Genomic DNA, 22,339 nt, shown 5'->3' on the forward strand with positions numbered 1-22,339 from the left:
ATAGATTCTAGTTGCGAGTCAGCTATTTTACACGATTACATTTTCGACATAACAAAATGAATTAGACAAAAACAGTTGTCTCTCTTAAAAATTTAACTTCCGTAACGGTAATTCAGGAAATTTTTTGCGTTTAAGGTATAAAATTTTTGATTATTTTGGGAGCGAAATGGTTCATACTTTTGTTTAATATCCTAAAACAAACTTTGATTTTAACTATTAAAGAGAATTTTAACTTTTATTGCTGGGAATTAACTTCCATAACGATTCACTTCCGTAACGATATTTTTCCCGAAAATTTAATTCAAATTCGGATTCAAGCGAGACTTCATGAATCATACTTTAGCGTTCTTTACTGAACATCAGAAACGAAAAATTGGTCAAATTCAGCTTTATTTAAAAAATAATAAGGCTTGATCAAGCATTAACTTCCGTAACATTACCTTAAAATCAATGGTATCTTGAAATTGTTGTAAGAAGTTAACGATACCAGATTTGTGGACAATTCTTTGTTTTCAATTTCACTGATAGGTCCTTTAGAGAATTATGATGTTGATTTTGCTATTTGAAACAATTTCATGTTTTTTACTCTGAATTGGTCCATTTTTCGTAGAATGACTGTTCTTTTCTTTCAGTTTCTCAAATATTAAACAAATATTACTTTAAAAAGACGAATTAATTTCTTTTGTTTCAAAAATGATTTTAATTTTTTTTTCCAAAGGGGATGCAGTTGCACCCACTATCCCACAACGTTTGATATTAAATGATAAATATATACTGTTAAAGTAGTTTTCACATAGGAATGCACATATCATTAGCGTAACCGTTAGCACTTTTTAAAGAGGGTTGGTAGGTCATATTATGGCCAATTTTAGATTATTTAAACCTCCTGGAAATTAAAGAAGAGCTCTGTTTACAAATATAGGAAATTGCATCAAATATTACTGGAACATTTTTTTGTTTTCTTTACTAAATAATATTTCATGTCTATATAAAAAATCATATGTTAGGTGGATCTGTTTGGTAATTCATTGACCTTTCAGCCTCCTTGAAAAATGACTTCATGAAAAAATATCGGATCACAAACTGGAAAGAGTAATGTAACAACGCTACAGGTATATGTATCTTTCTAGCTTTCTTGTATACTAGTACTTTATTATTCGAGTATAAACTGTAATTTGCCTATTCAGAGAATGTATCTAGCGACCCCATATCAAGGTCATTTGGGCAAGCTCATCCGTGGTAGAGAGGAGACATTGAGAAGATGGAATGAACACTTAATGTAGAGATTCTCAAAATAGACAAGCCAGTATAAGACATGTCAGATGAAGAAATTATAGAATCACCTATATCAGAGATAAACTTCGGTGAACTATAATACAGAGAAGTAAAAAGTGCTATCAAAAGCCTAAAAAATAGCAAGGCACCAGGAATAGACTCTAGCACAGCGGAAGTACTGAGAGTAGGTACAAAATTTACAACAAGAAAAGTGAAGAATCTTCCTGATAAGATTAGGAATAAGGAGAAAATACCCGAAACATGGAATGAGGGACTCATCATTAAGTTATACCAAAGACAGGGAGTCTGAAAAAAAATGTTAGAATTGGAGAGGGTTCGAAATTCACTTTACTCTCTATAGTGAGCAAAGTCCTAGAAAGAATCATAATTGATTGGATCAGAGAAGGAATTGATTCACAGCTACGGAAAGAACAAGCTAGTTTTCGGAAGGGAAGAAAAACTTCTGAACAGATCTGTATGTTGCGTAACAGCATAGAGTACATAAATGAATTACAATTATAAATAAATTTCATTGACTTCGAAAAAGCCTTTGATTCCATCCATAGTAAGAACTTGTGGAAAATTATGAAGATATATAGAATTCTAGGAAAGCTGATCAGCCTCATTAAAGTGTTTTATAGAGATTTCAAATGTTGAAAGATGAAGGGAGACATTGGAATGATTTGATGAGAAAACAGAAGTGGAACAAGGCTGTAATATGTCTTGTTTTTTTTTTCCATTCCTGATATCAATGGATTGGATAATGAGGAGATAAGTGAAGAACGGAGAGACCGGGATACAATGGAGTTTTAACAACAAATTGGACGATTTACATTTTACAGAGCCTTATTTACAACACAAGTTCGAATCCACTGTGGGACATGGAGGGCGGTCCTTCGGATGAGACCGTATAAACCGAGGTCCCGTGTCGCAGTTGAAGATCCCTCACTGCTCAATGACCCTAAGTGCCGAGCAAAGGTATAAATTTGCAGCCCTCCACTAGTGGCGTCTCCATGAGTGAAGAATTTTCTAGAAGGACGTTAAACAATAATCAAAAAAAAAAACAAAAAAAAAAAAAAAAAAAAAATGACAAGTATAAGGGCTTGAACAGTGTGGACACTTTTCTCTAAATTAGCAGGTCTGGGTTGTATTCCTTTTGGTCCGAGGATTTTGTCAAGGTCAGCTCCAGCTAGATCAGCTCAATTAACAGTTAGTAACACAGACAGGAGATAGGTATTGTATGTTGAGCACTTTTTAAGGTACATGTATAGGTCGCGGGTTTAATCTCAAGAGCAAACGTAATATCCTGAAAATTTGACATGATATTCATGGACTTTGCATCAATTTATCTGTAATTTTTATAATTTTTGCCTACGGGGTTTTAATTGTAAAATTTCTGTAAAAATTACTATAAAAGTGTTATAGTTTGGGATAGATTTTTGTTTTCATATTGAAAAATATAGTAAAATGGTATTTTTGTACAATTTTTAGTGGAAAGAGTTTCTTTGAAATACAGCAGATGACTTTATAAAAACGTACACGAATTGATCAGGATTTCAATATGTGAAGACGAGGTATAGGTATTAAAACTACTGATACATGTATTAAAAAGTCAAATATGTCTTCTCATTAGTTTTTCTGATATTTTATTCCAGAGTTTGATTTTATATTGTCAAAAATTTTGTGTTATGGGGTTAGTTATATATATAAAGGTCTTGTTGAACGTAACAATGTGCAGAGACACATCGAGTAATCATATATTTATTCGTGTACATTTAGCACACTGTTTATGCTCATTGAGATTTCAAGCTCAACATGTAAATTTTATCACCTGATCCCCCCCCCCCCAAAAAAAAATAAGAAGAAAACAAAGGATTTTTAAAACTCTATTGAGTATTAAGCATGAGCAATTAAATGTGTAGTAGTTGATTTAAACAGACATTATCAAAATGAAAGTGTTCTTGAATATACAGAACTTTACTTCGAATTCGTAAAACTTGAGTTGTTTCATTCATTTTCATTTATCTCATTTAAATCTTCTAATATCTAAACAAGGATTTCCATGTAGTACTGTGCTTGTGTTCTCAAAAAAAAAAAAAAAAAAAAAAAAAAGAAAAAAAAAAAAAAAAAAAAAAGAAATAAAGTGAAAAGTCTTTTTTCACTGCAATTTTTCCCCTAGCTCGTACATGAAATTAAAGAAAAAAGAAAAGGGTGGAAGAACTGAAAAAATATGGAAATGCAGAAAGAAAAAGCAGGTCAATCATGACCTTTCAGCCTTTGGCATTTAAGTCAATAGGGGTGTTTTTCAGGTTAAAGAAATTAATGACCAGTTTCATTGCAAAAGCTTACACAGAAGTAGAATTATCATCTGAAAACTATAAATGCAATATATAAATTTCCTTCCTTGGTCTTTGACCTTTAGACCTAAAAATCAATAGGAGTCTTTTTTAAGTCATATTTGCTCAAGGAATAAAATTCCATTGCCAAGTTTCAAAGAGAAACAGAGTATTATCAGGAAACTATTTTATACAAGATATGAATTTTTTGCCTTGAACTTTTGTCGTAAAAATCAAAAGGAGTCTTCCTTAAGTCATTGGTAGTTGTTATATAACATTTTACAACAAAAACTCAAGGAAAACTAATGTTATCATTTGTAAACTATTTTTGCATTGTATTAATCTCTGAGCTTGAACTTTGACCATTTGACGAAAAAAATCAATATGGACCTTCTTTGAGTCTCTATGAGTTACGATATATAACTTCATTGGAAAAGCTCACAGAGAACTAAAGTCATCACCTGAAAACTATTTTGGCAACATTCACATTTATGATCTTGACTTTAAGCCTAAATATCAATAGGGTTCTTTTAAAAACCGTAGGGATTTGTGATATAAAATTTCACTGCAAAATCTCGAAGGCTTTCTAAGATATAGTCCGGAAGCAAAAATGTTATACACAGACGTAATGTATGAATTTCTGACCTTGACTTTTGACCTTTTTACCTCAAAATCAATAGGGGTCTTCTTTAGGTCATAGGGAGTCTTGATATAAAATTTTATTGCAAACACTCAAAGGCTTTTTAAGATATCGTCCGAAAAGGAAAATTTACACACAGACTGAATGTATGAATTTCTGACCTTGATCTTTGACCTTATGACCTCAAAAACAATAAAAGTCCTTTTTAGGCCCTAGGGAGTTGTAATGTAAAATTTTATTGCAAAAGCTCAGAGTCTTTTTGAGATATCAAACGGACGGACAGACCGAAATAATTATCCTCCACTTTCAGTGAAAGCGGGGGACAATTAAGAGTCAATTTTGTATAGCAAATCTTACTAGACATTACCGGAGTTATATCTTTTTACTACAATCTTGAAAATAGCAAATTTCTGGAGATGTATGTGGAGTACTGGTCATCTATACTAGATGTTTAAAAATTAACTGTTTGCAAAGAGATTTCTAGACCTACGTAAACTATTTCTGATCTTAAAAAGTTATGTATTTGGGACGATTCTGAAGGAATGATATGGATAAGGTACCAAAATCATGCTACTTTCTTTTCCTTACAATATTTTGTTCATAAAAAAATTATTGGTCAACTCCCTTTTTTGACAAATATACTTCTTCTGAACTTCTGAGAGAGGATATGGATTTTATCTGACAAAGAGTCAGTATTCTTGAAAATGATTTTAAATTGACTGAAACAGGAAGCAAAAGATAAGAGAACGACAATTTCAAATAAGGTAAAAAATGAAGTATTTTGAATTTATAAACCTTTGTGACATATCTTTTGTTCCTCATGCGGCCATTTGACGGAAGATACTGAACAATGAAGACCCTATTTGAGTCTCGAATTTACATTAATATTATTGAATTTATTACATTAGGATGTCGTCAGATTAACACATTATGTATTCAAAGAATTCATACAAAAATGACTTTCCTCAATATTTGTTCATATATTTAACACATGGTAAACAACTGACCAAATTTATGTCAGTGCTAAACAATATGAAGGAAAAACATTTTAAATCTTCTGAAATAACTTCCTTATGTTAAATTCCTCGATTGTTCATAAAATTAACCTTTATTTCGAGATAAAAGCGCACCTAATGGAAACCCACAAGGAAACTGACATGAGGATTTTGTTGGATGTCCCTGTTTTAAGACGGGTCCTGACAACCGTTAAACATTAGTTTCTGTGATGTTTGTTTGATTAAGTATTTTCGAAAATTTGCAACACTAGATAAATGGAAAGATATTAAAATTTGCTAAAAGAAAAAAAAAAGTTTTGAAAACCCAGTTGTTGCGAGGGAGAGTAAATCATTAGATATTTTGTAAGCGTTTACGGACACCTTATATGATGTATTTGGAACTTAAAAAACATTTCAAAGTGAGACAAAATTATTTCTTTATTATCAAATATAATCACAGCTAGTTCAAAGGGTTTTGTAAAATCTGCATACATTGTGGGTTTTTATGACAATTTCTCTACTACAATCTCACTGTCATCTAAAACATAAGCAAAATCTCCTAAAACGGTAACTTCGTCTAATTGTTAAACTATTTATCACGTCATCTTCTGCAGAATTAAACTACAGAGGTTTTATAGATTATAACGGTAGACCGTAACCTCGTTGATGGAACCTTGTCCAACATAGATGTTATACTGATCATCAACACACAGTCCTTGTGGACAATGTTCTTGTGTGGTTAGGACCAGAAACAGGAACTGGCCGTCCGGGTCTAAGAGATGGACATTCTTGCAGTGACCATCACAGACCATTATGTACCCGTGAACGTCTGTGCATATTCCATAGGGAATAAACTTCGGTTTCTGACCTCTGTAGTTAAAGCGGTTCTTTCCCGATTTATTCACAACAACGACAGCCTCCTTTGCGCTGTCTGAAGCGCATATATCCCCGTTGACACTTTCTGTGATGTAATTCGGATGCTCATATAAACTCTGCTGTAGATATGACTTTTGAATGCTATTCACTTTGATCCCTGCTCCTGTAAATCTAGTAATTTTTCCTTGATTGTCTTTCACCATTCCAACAAGAACATCTCCGTTAATTCGTGAGAAGCAGATACTGAGAGGCGTCCATCTTTCAGTGCTGATAAATTGGGATGTCTCTCCATTTCTAACCTTATTGACAACCCTCAATGACTGGTCAGTGAACAATAAATCGCCATCGTCTTTGATTGCATGGAAACCATGTTCTCCAATATTTGCTATGAGGTGTTTGTGAACTTTTCCATTTATGTCAACTTGCTCAAGAGATCCCCATAGGTCACTTATCCAGAGTTTGTTCAATTTGTCCAGGGATATATGCAGTACATTTTCCACACCTGGCACTGTGATTCTTTTGATAAAACTGAATTGGTACATGGAATTATTTGTACTGGGCAATTTTTTGGTTTCTTTGTTTTTTATTGACTTTAGTGCTGGTAGCGCAAATATGGAACCCTTGCGTACTATATCTTTCTTTTTTGTAATTTTACAGTTACATGTATCATTCTCAGTGGTGCGGATTGATCCTAGTATGCTAGAGACCTCTGTCCTGTTGACACGGCCAGGAACAAACTCTGGAACCGGTGGTAAAAGTAAATGTGGTAAATCGTCCACCTCCATTGTATCTTTGTATAAGGCAATAAGATCCACCAGCGTTTTATCTGCCAGGTTTTCACCATACTTTTCCACAAGATCTTCTAGGTAAGAGGTATATGTGTCTACAGCATTACTTTGTGTTTCTTGGTCTTTCAATAACTTTTGTTCCATGTTGTCCAATTTTCCCATGTTTTCCAACACAATTTTATTGACAATTTCCTTCAGTTCCGAAGCTTCAGCAACAACAGATGTTCTAAGATTGGCTATTGCATTCTTAGCATCTGCAAAACCATTGGCTAATTCATTTTGCCGTGCTCTCAAACTAGGTAGCAAGTGTTCCTTAACTTTCGAAATTCTCTTTGAGCAAATGTCAAATTTTTCGGCGTACAATGTTTTCAGATTCACAAAGCTATGTCCCTTATGTTCAGAATTGGCTGCACATTTGAAACATAAAGGAAGTAGACAGTTGTCGCAAAAAGTAATAATGACACTGTTTGTGTGAATTGTGCAATTTTCTGCGAGATATGTTTGATGTTGCAGAAAGGACACTATATCATGATGAATAAAATCCATAGATTTTAAATGTTCTTCTTTGCAATCTCTACATAATTCCTTGTGGCACGGATTGCAATAATACTCACTGTCCTTAGTGCAGTTGTTACACGCTATGCCGGTCAGAATTCTGCAATTGTTATTCATGGCTGTCTCGCTGAAATTTTAAAAATATGATTGTTTAAAAACGAGCCCAAATTCGTCAAAGTTTTGCGTTTAAAGAAAATTTCAACAGTATTAAATATACCGGAAAAAGTTATATTGAGAAACTTTTTGTAATGTTTTCCTACAAGATAATTATGATCAAATAATCTCTTTGATTGATTTTGAATTTATAAAGTGTTATCTAAAGAAAAATTTGGATTAACAATTACCTGTTTTTGAAGTCCTCTTGAGGTGAAAAATTTATTTCCAATGAACAAGAATACATGTACTTCCTTCTCAATGAAAGGACAACGTAAACGTCAGTAAAATTGACATTAAGTCATCTCGTTTAAAAAAAATATATTGTGGATCACTTGAACAGTTTTCAAAGTAGCAAGTCACAATTCTCCTAATCAAGGAAACTAATCAGGTAGGTTTAAATTAAACCGTATGAACGAATATACGTGATGTTTCTCTGCACGGTTTATTGATTTCTAAAAGTTACGTGTCTAGGGAAATTTTTACATGCAATGAAGAATATATAGAAAAAGCTTGCCTCCTACATATGTATGCATACAAGCAAAGATTTCAAATACCGGGTGGTCGCATGATTATCAAATAAAAATAGCTCCAAACGGACAACAAGTTTCTTTAGACGTTTTTCTGAGATACAATTATTTTTAATAAGTCCTATCGGTCAAAGTAAGTTTTACAATCGATAAAACTAATAGATATTCAGATTTCTAAAATGTCAGCGGAGATTGACAATGGTTTTCCTAGGAGTATCAGTTTCAACTGTTACCCTAAAAATCATGCGATGTTTATTTTATCATATTGAATATCCAATTGATATATGATGTCAACCAAAACTTTGGAGATTTTCGTGAAGTTTGCGACTTTCAAACTCTCTGTTTCTCTCAGTAAGAATCATGCCTTTGCATGCCACCCTACTCCTGGAAGTTTGAAGATTTGAACAAACTTGAATTTATTTTACCCGAGGACGCTTCCTTATCAATATGTCTAATCATGCATCTGCTGTTCTTGAGAAGATTATTAAAGACTGCTTCCCATATATTCCTATGTAAAACTTTGACCGTCCACTGTGGCCCAACCCTACCCGGGAAGGGGGAGGGGCTTTATGGTCGATTTGGGCTGTATGGTCAATTTCTTAAGGTACCAACCCGTATTTACATCCTGATAAAGTTTTAAAATAATACGGTTTGGTACGTGAACAAATCGACCATAAAGCCCGAGATCTGATTTAAAATAACGCGTACTTCCTTGGCCAATGGCCAATAAGTAACGAAATGATTCTGATGGCACCCAACAGCACGAAACTGAACTTCGTGTACCTTCATGGTATCTAGAACTCTAAATCGAAAATTGGATATATACAACACCATTCAGTTTGGTAATACTTGCACAGTTTACTGTATAATTTTTATGATACATATGACACATTTCACAATATTGTTTCTTACCTTCTTACAATATACTTCACTATACACTTATTACTCAATTCAATATATTTTACTGAACTTAATATGTTCACACATTGACTTAGAAACTGGCGTACTACTGTACATCCTATGCAGTTATTCGAAAAGTAATTTTTCAAATAAGGTCCAATAGCATTTATCATTCAAGGTGACCCCAAATGGTACAACATTGGAATTGAAAGCGGAATAAGCAAACTTTTACATGTAATATAATTCTAAAATTTTGCAAAACTTTAAATATTGGCAACGTCAGCCATTTTGAAAAAAAAAGAGTTTTCAACTCCACTTGGTGAGTGTCATTACATGCCTAATCGTCCTTAATTGGCACCTAATCCAATCCTACCTCTGGAATTTCTGCGGAGGTTCTTATTTTATGCCCTGTTCACAGATTTGTATTGTTTGTTGATTTTTTTTAAAATCGATCACTGTTCCGAAGCCCATTAGGACCTATCAAAAATATTCTTGAATTCGATATAACAAATTGTCGTTATAACGAGTTTAATTCGTAATATCAATTTTTGGAATTTCGTAATAACGAATTAAATCTGTTATAACAGATTTTTTGAATTCGTTATAACGAATTCAAAAATATTGTTATAACGAATTAAATTCGTTTTAATAAATTCGACAATTCGTTATATCAATTCAAAAATATATTTTGACAGGTCCTAAATTAAATGGACTTCCGTACTGTTCACTATATTCACTTTGTTCATTTCTAGAAAGTTTGACATGTTCGAGAAGTTTCGCGGGGAAAATATCGTGAAACAATATAATTAATAGCAATATACAGCTGTATATTTTCCCTCAATTTCCTTCGGGATGGAAAAAATTGAAACCTGAAATATTTTACTGCATATTCGGGTATTGGACTTTCTTTCAACCATATTTAAATACAGTTTCCTAGATAATGTAAATATGGCCTTTTTGGTGTACATGTACGTAAAAAACTGCATGAATATTCCCAAAATTCACTGTATAGTTATGCACTTGCAGTGGAAAAGGCATTTCTATTTCCTTGTTGATATTTCGATATCAACATGCCATTGTATGTAGGTTACTTATCTACCCTGCATGCCAAGGACAATACTGTTAGATTGAAGATCATTGATGTGGAACGTGGGGTGTTTATGCACAACATGTCAGGTAATCTTTGATTAAGAGCATTTATAATGGTGAAATATTTCAAGAAGATAAAGAAATTCAGTTCAGTTTTCTGTTTCTTCTAAGTATGGATTAAGTTTTAATTTTTGAAGTCCCAGTTGTTAAAAACACTCATATATCTCTTTATTCTCTTTAACATAAGGGTCCAGTACAAGTCGGTATCGATTTATTGCGCTATTTTAAGTCAGTGATATCTTTCACTGTCAAATATAGGACAATAATGACATCACCATAGAAAATACCGGTGTATAATTTGAGCAGCAATAAAGAACTTTTTATATTTTAAATAAATGTACAAAAAACGTGAATGTGCACTTCACAAGAATTTGCCAAAATAATGTACCTTATTTCGTTATTTTAACAGATATATACTGCAGTGAAAGCTGTGCTACAGAAGCAAGTGAAAATGAGGAAGATAAAGCTTTAGAAAGAAAGAAAAGTGAGAACTTTCCTGCAGAAGCATGCGATAGTGTTATGTCAGTAGAATCAAAAGAAAACAACATCTGTTACACAGAAGCATATGGAATTGTTGATGACAATCCGATAGAATCTGCAGAAAGTATCCTTGCAACAGAAGCATGTGAGACTGTAGAAGACTTACTGTTTGAATCACAGGAAAATGAGAACTATGCTACAGAAACTCATGAAATCAATGAAGATTTATCGATAGAATACACAGAAACTGATATTTGTGTTTCAAAATCATGTGAACATGTTGGAGAAACACAGGTAGAAATTAAAGAAAATGAGAACTGTTACACAGAAGCAAGTACGTTTATTGAAGAAAATCCGATGGAAACCAAGGAAAGTTCTATGTGTGCTGCAGAAACACGTGAGGGTGTTGAAGATCTCAATATAGAAACAGAAGAAAATGAGAACAAAGAATTAGGGTTAATCTTCAGCTGTGTTGTTTGCAAAACAAGATTGGATGCACCAGTAATATTGCATTGTTTGCACTTGCTGTGCCAAGAATGTCTAATTAAAGTTATTAAAGTGAACAAGACAACAGAGCCAGATAGAGATATCCTTCCACTGTGTTGTCACGCATGCAACTATCTGACTTACGTACCATGTGTTCGAAACGAAGAGGATATTATTGAAAGCATTAAACTATCCCTATCTCCTCCTCAAGTTATTTTAACTCTCCTAGAATGCTGTGAAAAGAAAACGGAACATGGATGTACACCATGTAAGAATCGAGGAAAAATAAGCCAATCAACATGTTGGTGTTTTGATTGCAATGCTAACCTTTGTGGAGAGTGTTTTTTATTTCACTCATCCTTGCAAATATTAAAGAAACACAAAATTTATCAGAAAGATGAAATGCCAGATGGGACTCTTTTATTTTCTAAAGCAAGAGAAATATGCGATAAACATGGATCGCGTCTAACCAGACTCTGTTTGTTAAGAGAAAGTGCATGTTGCAATGAATGTGTATCATTTGAGCACATGGGCCTTTGCCTCGGTGACCATAAAGATATATCAGATGATTCCGTTTCAGCTTTGGTTGATCCAAAAATGTTTGCAATGAAAACTTCTGTCAGGACATTAATAGAAGAGCTTAACAACAAAATACTTGAAACAGGCGAAATTCTGTCAAATGTTCAAGAAATCTTTGGTCAGTATCTTATATTGATTAATAAAACATTTGATGAGACACGAAGTAATATCCTAGCTAAAACACATTCGTTTTATGCAGACACCAGTAGGATTGCTGTTTCACAATTACAGAATTTCAAATTGAATGTAACATCTTTACAACAAAAGAAGTCTATTTTATAAAATGCAAAACACATCGTTTCGATGTCTATGTCTGGATCCGATATACGTTCTTTCCTCGACAAAAAGAAGGTAAAACGTACTATTTCTGATGTACAGAAATTTGTAGACATTGAAATAAAGGAAAAACTTCAAAATATTTCTGTTGTGTTTGAAAAACCTCTAGAAGAACTGAGCATCTTAAAAGAGTTTGGAATTGTTAGAAAAATACAACCTGAGTTAGTAGCAAGGTTTATGCAGTTTGGACAACTCACGTTTGTTCACATGAAAACAATAGACATTGAAGAGGGGGATTCACATGTAACAGGGTGCGACTGGTTATCAGAAAGTGAAATAATAGTAGTGGATGGAATCAATGAAGTAAGGATATATAACACGCAGGATGATAGTCGAAAAAGAGTGGCTACTTTAGAATATAAACCTTACGACATAACAGTCGTTAGTAGTACACAATGTGTCATTACATTTCCAACAAAAAACAAAATAATGGTGTACAATCTGCCAGACCTCTCAAAAGTTCAAGACATTGACGTTTCCTTCCCTTGTTTCGGGGTGTATCACCTGAATTCTGGAATAACCATCGTTGCAGGTGAAAATACTATTGTGCTATTTGATAGAGAATTCAAAGAGAGCAAGAGGCGGAAGGTACCAGGGACAAATATTCGATATGTCTGCGCATGTAGCAACAATCTTATATTTTATAGCGAAATGAAAGGGAATAATGTCTATTGTGTAATGGGCAATGGTCAAGAACGTTTCAAGAAGAACATCAGTGAAATGAAAGGTTCAGCCGGCATCCTCCTTGATGAATATAAAAAGGTATATGTTTGCGAGAAGGGTTCAAAGTACCTCCACGTTCTAGACAAGAAAGGCACCATCATAGATAAATTTGAAGTTGGATTGAATCCAACAACCCTTGCAATATCCCACCAGAAGAACAGGGTCTGTATTATAAGAGGAGGTCGGAAAAACAATAATATAGCAGATATTTACGTTCAAAAATGAAGTGTTACTTTAATTCATGATTTTGCGCCTTGTTTATAGCTGAAGTGTTAGATATTCAGTTTCAAACAGGGAAAAGTAGGATAGAACTATATTTCCCATTAGAATATATCGCAAAATTGTTTGCAGTGCAAATATCAAAATTTTTAATTCTGTATTAAAAGTGTGTTTCAGTTATTATTCTCATATTATTTTGGTTTGGTTTGGGAGAGAACTGGTCAAAGCATTAAAACCTTGACAGTGGATTGTGGTTGTTTTATAAAATAGAGTGACCTTTAACCTAAGACCCAAACTGCAGGATTTGCCAGAATGCCCTTTTCCAAAATCTTTTTAACAAAATATAATAAATTTTGGCATTTGATTTATGAAACTCTGAATGAGAAGACAAGATATTGTGTATTTTCATGTGTATTGCCTTGCTTCTCCTCAATTGTCAAATTATTTTTGGGGCTAAATTCTGTTTGAAAAGGGTTCGTTCCCATTCCCTTTCATATCATTATAGTAGAAGATTGCATATTTGCACTCAAGACGATATGTCATGACAGCATAGGCTCTAAATGTTTGACCTCAAAGTAATCATTTTGGCAAGAAAGCTTATGGACCAAAAAGATTCTCTTTCAATCAACACAGCATATCTAATTTTGGCACGTTAAAGGATGTATGATTTTCCATTTTGACCTCTAAATCTCACAGATCTTTACATGAATAAATTGGAAGAAAAAAATTCTTTACCTATCACATTTGTAGTTTATATTTCATTGTAAATTTTTGTACTTATTTTTATATGACTGTTTTTCAATATTATGTTTATTGTTTTTATCTTAAGCAAAATTGTTTTTATGATATGACTGAATGAGGTACTTGAAAATAAAATGCAGTATTTCCTATGGTTATAAGTCTTTGCATTCTTCCCCCCAAATTTAATGTATCAAGGACGTAAACAGTATGACAAACGAAATGTCCTGACATGCACATACATATATATTTACATTTTCAATGTTTTCCTACTAAGCCAACAGTGAAAATGATTTGATTGCAATTTTTGTGTTTACTCACGCGTAGAAATATGCACGGAGAAACTCGCGCTAAAGTAACGTCACAATGAGCTATAGAGACGTTAATAAAAATGTAACGATATATGGCAGCGAAAATTTCAAACATTGCGTATATTTTTGGTGCTTTTGAATAATTATGTAAAATGTAAATATAAGGAATATTTTTAGTTGAGTGTGAATTATTGGTGTGTAAATCACAAAGACTTGCACGTAGGCATATTTTTCATGAAGCTGTGATTACACACCAATTACACAAAACTTAAAAACATTCCTTAAATAAGCCTCTAAGTGACTTACACTCGCAAATTCAGTAGAGCCTGTACATTTACTTAGTATATTGGTTTCAGTAAGTATCATTTTGGATTATTGAGAGAGATTAAAACTCGAAGCATTCATTTCTTTGAATTTTCTTTTACATTTTAATATACTCAGTAAACACAACTGGCATATTTTTTGCACTCATATACTTTTGATAAAAGTAGTGCTTTTCAAATATTGATATTGACTTTTGGTTTTTGCAGTTCTGAATTACCTGTTACCAAACCAAAGAAGCGATTATAATTAATTTAAAGTACGTACCTCGTACGTACGTACATTTTGAAAATATAATTAGAAAGATCAGTATTCAAAATGGGTACAGGGGAAATTTTATTCACTTTGTATGTGTAATAAATGTTCATATGAAATTTTTAGTTGATGAAAGATATCTTTTTGCTTACAAAGTTACTTTGCCATCCAAAAACTAGAATTGTATTATACAGTTATATGGTTTATATATAAAGTAGATAAATGCATCTCTTATGACATAAACTTTATCTTTAATTAATTTTATGTTACATTATTTTTTTTTAAAAAGTGTAAACTTTCTATAATTTTCCAGATGCATGGAGAATGCAAAATTATACAAGTATCAACTTGTAGAATAAGCTTTTAAAATTGCTCATCATTAATTGAAACTATGGTAAATTTTTAAGGTTCACTTGAAGGAAAAAAAGTTAACTCGGTTATGGATTTGTCAACAGAAAATTAAAACTCTAATATGTATTTTCGGTCAAAATAAATTATCATTGGACTCTGTGTTGTTGGTGTCATATTATTTAAAAAAAAAAACGAAAGTTCATAGGATAAAATGTAATTTATTGTGACTAAAAATAGGAACTACATATATTTTATTCGGGAGAATGATGTACTTAAAAATAAAATACAGTATTATCCTATGGATATTAGTTCTTGCATTCTTCCCCCAAATTTATTGTATCAAGGACGTAATTATTGTATGCACATTAAAAATATAACTTTCTTTAAAAACTAACTATTATATGAAAAATAAAATGATTTTAAACATTTAAGCTTAAAATAGAACACTGCATCTAGCCCTATATCGATACATAAAGATTCATATGGTTCATATAGCAGATAAAAGAAACCCCACAACTCTTCGTTGGAGCTTGGTTTACCATTGAAGAGCAAAGGTTTCTAAGTTTCATAATTCAGGCGAAACAGACCGAAGGGACAATAGCTGGGGGACAGTAAGACACTAGCAGGACATTTCACATCACAATTTGTTTGTACGAACTTTGCTTCATTTTCAACATTTCTCAGAAGATATGGTTCAGTATGGTTTAAATCTTTTTCGAAAGTAAGACTACACGCATTGGAGAGAGAGAGAGAGAGAGAGAGAGGTTAGTTAACACAATACAACCTGAAAGGATGATACATGTATGTTAACACATCTTTGTACTTTTTCATAGAAATATTATATTAGTTGTTTTGCAAAATACCTTTGTAATTGGTTATTTAACTTGCTGAAGCAGAGAAGATTGATAAATGTTGAGGCTGTCAGTTTTGGCACTCTTGTTGAAAAAAAAAAATGATTGTGGATGAAATATGCCCTTGTCACTCTAAATGAACCTAAAAGCCAAATATCATTTTGATGTGCACCCCTGTGCGCAAATATTTATTTTCAAAATATAATTTATTTCATATGAGATATAATTCTGACACCATCTTTTTATTAGTCACAAACTAAAGCAAAAGCATTGAATGGAAACCACATATATTTTTAATGCTCTATTTACATATAAAGTTTTACAAAATCAGACATATTCTACATACAAATGAAAATTTATGAATTTGTTTGCATCAGTAGAATTTTGCAAATTACATCAAAGAATCCGATTAAATATTTGCACAAAGTAGTGAATTTTCTTTCATATACAGATCAGGATAAAATACAACTAAAGAGTTGCCCATGCCTGTGCGTATTGAAATGAAAAATAATCTTAAGTTCTATTCCAATTTTCCTAATGTTTCTATGGTTGCACACTGTTCAATTGCTTTATCGATGATGACCTCTGAATCTAGTGTAATAGGGGTTTTCTTCATCTCCTCTAGCTTGCATCTACTTTCATCCCTAAGCTTGGAAATCTTTGGTAACAGTGTCAGTAGCTGTACTTTGGAACATTTCTCTTCAGCAGCTTGTAGAAGATCTTCAGAATGAGATAGCATCGTCTGCATATCGATCAATGCTTGTTTACGCTCTTGAATCATTTGCATTGTTGTATCACGAGTCTCAGAGACTTTAGTTTCAAACTCTGTTTTCAATTTTACCAAATGTTTTATCAACTTATCGCTAAATTCTTGAATTTCATTTCCACGAGTTTCACTGTCTTTTTCTAATTTATCATAATTCTTGGTTAAGATATCAACCTTTGTATCAATTTTTTGAATCAACATTTCTATTTCACTGTCTATATTATTGTCTTTGTCAAAAGATTTTTTTGCCGCATCTTGCAGTGTCAAAACTGTTTCACACTTTCTATGGTGCACCATTGTGCAAGTTGCACAACAAGCAACATCATGATCTTCACAGAACATTTCTAACTTCTTTCCTGTGTGAACATCGCAGTGGTCATGGACACTTGATGCAAGCATACTTGTATCTTTGGAATCATCAATAGGGGCGATTCTGTGATCAGCTAGAATAGGTAAAGATGTATGAAATTCACCACAAGCCTCACAGAGTGCAGCACTGCATGAGTAACACCAAAATTTGCCACTTTCGCTTTTTCCTCTTTTAGCACAAGGTTGGCATGTTACCTCTTTCTCTTCTAATTGATGTTGATCAAGCAAAGTCACAATTAAGTGATTTATCGGAAAACTTGTAGCCACAGTCTTTGCTGATTTGCCCTCCGAAATTTGCACTTGGTTTACTGAGCGACATGTTGGGCACACAAACCCTCCCTCCTCTTCCTTGTAAGATGATGAAATGTAGTCCGCAAGGCAGTCTTCACAATAGGTGTGTAGGCAGGGCAAATAGCGGGGTTTGTTGAACTTTTCGAAACATATTGGACAAATGATAAGTTCCTGAGAGCTCATATTTCTCACAATTTACACAATAAAACAGAAATAAGAAAGAGTGGTGTTTAATTTTAAAAATAACCTGGGCAAATATTGTTTTCCCGAAATTGGTGACGTGCATTTTCGCACGTTTTCATGAAAAGGGGGATCAATTTTACAATATTGTGTGGCAAAGGAAATATATATTCTTCTTCACATATTGACATTTAAAAAAAAAATTATTAGCATTCGTAAGTTATCGGAATTGAATTGTTTTTAGTCAACTACTATTCTTTCATTGACCTTTACCTCTATTTGCAAAGTAGGACACGTCAATAATAATGGAGGTATCTGATTGTCTGGTTATCTGTATTTCTTGTATTTAAAATCATATTTCACTTTATTTTGAATTTCATCTTAAAGTGGAAATGAAGTATTTCTCAAGATTTGATATGCTTTATTGTTTTCTATTAGAAAAACAAGCAAACGTTCCAAATAGATTTAAATGTGTATGAAGACCCGTGTTAATGCCTGTATTAAATGTTGCTTTTGTTTGCAATTTATGTTAAGTTTGTGAGTACAAAGATATAAGTTTACACGTAGAGAAATTCTTGGAAAGAACGTTTAATCATATAATATATTTTCCTGTTAAAGCCAGAAGTATCAAAAGACCCTGAGATAAACAAATAGAAAATTAGAAGTAAACACAAGAAAGACAAATCCTGCATGCGAATGTTGCGTCATATATAATATCATACTATTCGAGTGCTGTATAGTACCTAAATTTTTTTTAGACTGGTATTGCCTGTCTCTATCGTTCGAAAGTATTGTATATTGCGCATTTCAGACAGGCAAGCCAGTCTAAAATTTTATTATCATCAATATAATGGAAAAGTACTTGCATTTTTAGGAATATCTGTTAAACATATTTTTGCAATTGATAATGCATAAATTTAAAAATAAAATTTCCTGTGATTAAGGACACTCTCTACACCAGTGCAAACTATTTTTTGGACATTGAGAAAAATATATTGTATAAAGGTGTTAATATTGAGCTTTTCTGTTTAATTTTCACTATACGGTACGTGACATTTACCCCCAGGAAAAATGTTCAAACATAACACAGTATCAGTGAACAGAAACCACTGTTGTTTACCTCCATAGAGAAAATACATGTAAATAACATGTTCAATTAATTTATCTTGGCCTTTTAAAATGTTAAGAATACTTGAATTGATTACAAATTGAGTAATAGACTGTAAATTTCTAATGTTTAGAATTTAAATCTAAGGGCAAATCACTCTAATTGCAGAAAAAAATACCTTAGAATCAGAACTCTTTAGTGTGCAGTGTAGAGAGGGTTCTTAAGAGACGCAATTAAGGATACATAACAAAAACAAAAATTTGATGCATGGATTGAGTATATTTTTTGAATGGAAATGGTATAATTAATAAATCCCTAAAATATAAAGAAATCGTAAGTTTTCTTTGGTGCTAAAATATGCGACTTTGTTTTGGTTTCTATATAATCCTATACAAAATTTTGCACATATTTTTGACATCGTGACAAAATCTTACAATTTTTTTCTTCTTTACCTGGAGAATTTCATTTAGGTAACCTATTTAAATATTTATCTATGAGAAATATTGCTGATTTCTGGAAAAAAAAGTTTGTATTATTTATCCTTTTGAGATTTTACATGAATTCAGAGAGATGATAGATATATAACATTTAATAATATGAAAACAAAAAAGTTAGATATGACTATACATGTACTATACATAATAATTTGATCATAAAAGAAGCACTGTGATATCTTATTATGACACGTACAAGTAAACAAAATCATTTTTGAGTTATAAAAACACACTTACTGAAAACATTTTAGTTAGCATCTTAATGAACTATCAAAACTATAGTTTTTGTTGACTATTTCAGTGATTTGATTATATAATTAGTAGGGATGTCAATTTTGTCCATAATTCATATTCGAATATTCAATGAAAGTATTCGAATATATTCGAATATTCGATAAAATAAATAAATCTGTTTTATTTTAAATATGCATCATCCTACTCTCATAAAAGGTTTAGCGTAGGTATACTTATATTGGAAGTAAAATTGTATGGAGACATTTGTAGGTGAATAATAAGAAATCCCATTTGATATTTGTCAATGTTTGAAATAAATAATTGATTTAAATGTAGAAAAGTATAATTTTAACAAATGAAACGTGTATTCATAGTTGTTCCAACTGAGGAACCAGTCGTCTTACAAAAGGCAAGATAGTCGTAACGGTATACTGTTCAGATTTCAATACGTGTAATAAATTACAATTATCTGCTTAATAAGAGATATGATTATAATCTTTGATACAATGTAAACAAATATTTCCATAGACAATTTTCCTAGGTAATTAACTAATTTCCCGATAATGAATATAAAATTCAGGATTATGTACAACCCGATATAATCAAGTAATTTACACATTTATTCTGAAATTAAACCCTTTACAATATTAATTACAGATTAATTCTATCAGACATTGATTCAATGATCAATTAATTTTATTTTGATAAGTATACTCTTTACGCCTTTTAGACATTCTTAGATTTCATTTTTGTCCTCGATTCTAGATCCGATCGTATCTAACTAATAAAAACTATGAAAGTACGTTTTGTATTATACATAAAGCATTTTTTTACAATTCTTTAACACCTTACTCAAAACAAAATACATGTAATTTAGTAAATCTATAAGAAAGTAGTGAAAGAAATCAGGCGATCGAAATTGATCGCTAGTAAATTAAACAGGGATAATTCCTGCACTGTTCTAATCAAAATTTATTAATCACAGTACTTCTTTTTATGAAATCTGAAAAACACCGAATATTCGAATCTTAAATTCATATTCGAATATCAACTCATCGAATGAATATTCGAATGTTCGAATATTCGTTGCCATCCCTAATAATTAGTAATTTTTAAAAGTTTTTACTGGTTACAGAGTGCAATTCACGACATATTCCCTCTATACGTCATTGGTTATAATGAATCCAAATATTAAATCAATCAATAAAATAATATTTAATTATGCAGAATCCTATTTTATAGATAACTTGAATAGATTACCAGTTTAAAGCAAAAAGAAAAATAAACGATGGCTTTAATAAATTTTCTCCAAAATAGCAATAGCTAAAATGTCCAAATGCTGAATGGAAAAAAAGGTAAAATTCATCCACTGTTGTAGTCTGGAGTATTTTCTAATCTGTAAAAAAGATCTAGTTGACTGAATAAAAAAATATTTAAGTTCAATTAACAAAAATTCATACAAAAATTATTTCATAGTTAGTTTTAAGTGAAAAGAAAGAATGGTGAATATTTTGAATGCCAATTTTTAGATATCTAAATTCATATGTTTATAGATACAAATTAGGGATGTCAAAATATTTATTCTCCTTAGTAAATTATTCTAGTGCATTATCCGACCAAAGTCTAATATTCAGAATAATTTCAAACTTTTTTTCATTTGTTTATTTAAGCAAAGACTAAACAAGATATATCCTACTTTGGTGAATTCACTGGTGCATGACGTATATTTATGACTCAAAAACCCTTTCACTTATTAAAAAGTAACATCAAATTATGATGGTCAATATTAGTCTGTACAGACTGCTATTGAATTTTGTACCCTTAAAATGTACATTGATATTTTGCACTTGCAGTGCACTTCATGCTCTTGCATTTTGTCTAGTCTGTACATGCACAAAATGTCAAAAAGGCATTCAAAGGCATTCAAATTAATTAAATTAATTATACATGTAGCTATTGTTCACAACATTTTCTTCCAATATTTTTCAGTCTTTCTTACTTTAAAACTCTCCCCAGTGCAGCAGTACAATTTTATTCCTATTAGGAATTTTAATAAGCATTTGTGTTTTATGTCTCCACTTTTTGGCGTTTGCCTTTTTGCCATTTTGTACATGTACAAAATGTAATGAAAGGGAACGAGGTGATTACTGTCAGTGCAAAATGTACATGTCAATGTACATTTTAAATGCACAAATTTCAATTTTTGGAATATGTACAGGCTGACATCGGCCTTCGTATCAAATGCCTGTGTTAGACATAGATGTTGCAATGTATTGTTCAAAGGCAGATAACTTGCAAGCGAAATAAATCTATAGCCGCTAATTTCTCAAGAATGTGTGATTTTCCCGTCAATAACATTCATAAATTTGTCTGTAAAGTCAATGAAGTGAAAGAAGTGCCAGCAGGATATTTTTAGAGCTCATTAAAATAATATTGGGGGGGGGGGGTAGTTAAGCACACATCAGGTGCCTGTGTTATATTGATATCCCCGGCTATCAAAATGTCCTTACAATGAAAACGAGTTGTTTTAATAATCATCGAAATATCAAAACATGTCTCAGCTACGTTGTGTTTTCTGCATTCTTACCATAACAAAATATAATGGATACGTGGTATCCATCGAGTCCAGTTAACTGTACTTTCATTGTAATTTTCCAATCAGTACCCAGTAAAATGATGCATACACAAAAATTATCAACAGTAATTAAAACAAACAATTCTCGCTTTAGTGAAGCAGTAGAATTTCTTTTCCCATGTACAACGGAAAGTCAGTTTTCGTTAAGGATAATTATCTTATTCGAATGTTGTTTTATTATTCGATTGTCTGCCCATCCATCTGATAGTCGAATAGTCGACTTTTTGTTGACATCCCTAGTACAAATATGTATATGGATCTAAGTCATGAATCATAAAAAGAAGACCATAGTGGAAATTGCTATTTTTTTCTTGACGAAAATATTTAGATTAAAACCAGTTGATACAGACAAACTTATATATCAAAAATCTTGAAATTAACAACTTTTGTCTTGTTTATCTAAGTAAAACGAATA

The 22,339-nt window shown here is 32.0% G+C and overlaps 1 protein-coding gene across 1 annotated transcript; it reads right to left on the minus strand.

The window, feature by feature from the left end:
* Window positions 1-16,135: 16,135 nt before the first annotated feature.
* On the minus strand, window positions 16,136-17,469 carry LOC133187909 (E3 ubiquitin-protein ligase TRIM56-like). Its single transcript, XM_061323307.1, has one exon. The coding sequence runs from the start codon at window positions 17,454-17,456 to the stop codon at window positions 16,368-16,370; it is 1,089 nt and encodes a 362-aa protein (XP_061179291.1). The 5' UTR covers window positions 17,457-17,469; the 3' UTR covers window positions 16,136-16,367.
* Window positions 17,470-22,339: the final 4,870 nt, after the last annotated feature.

Source organism: Saccostrea echinata, unplaced genomic scaffold (assembly GCF_033153115.1).
Source record: "Saccostrea echinata isolate AGI-Se365-2 ecotype Australia unplaced genomic scaffold, CSIRO_AGI_Sech_v1 ptg000015l, whole genome shotgun sequence".
Lineage (NCBI taxonomy): Eukaryota > Metazoa > Mollusca > Bivalvia > Ostreida > Ostreidae > Saccostrea > Saccostrea echinata.

Coding starts and splice junctions, on each gene's coding strand:
- LOC133187909 (XM_061323307.1), bottom strand. CDS start 17,456: ATGAGCTCTCAGGAACTTATCATTTGTCCAATATGTTTCGAAAAGTTC.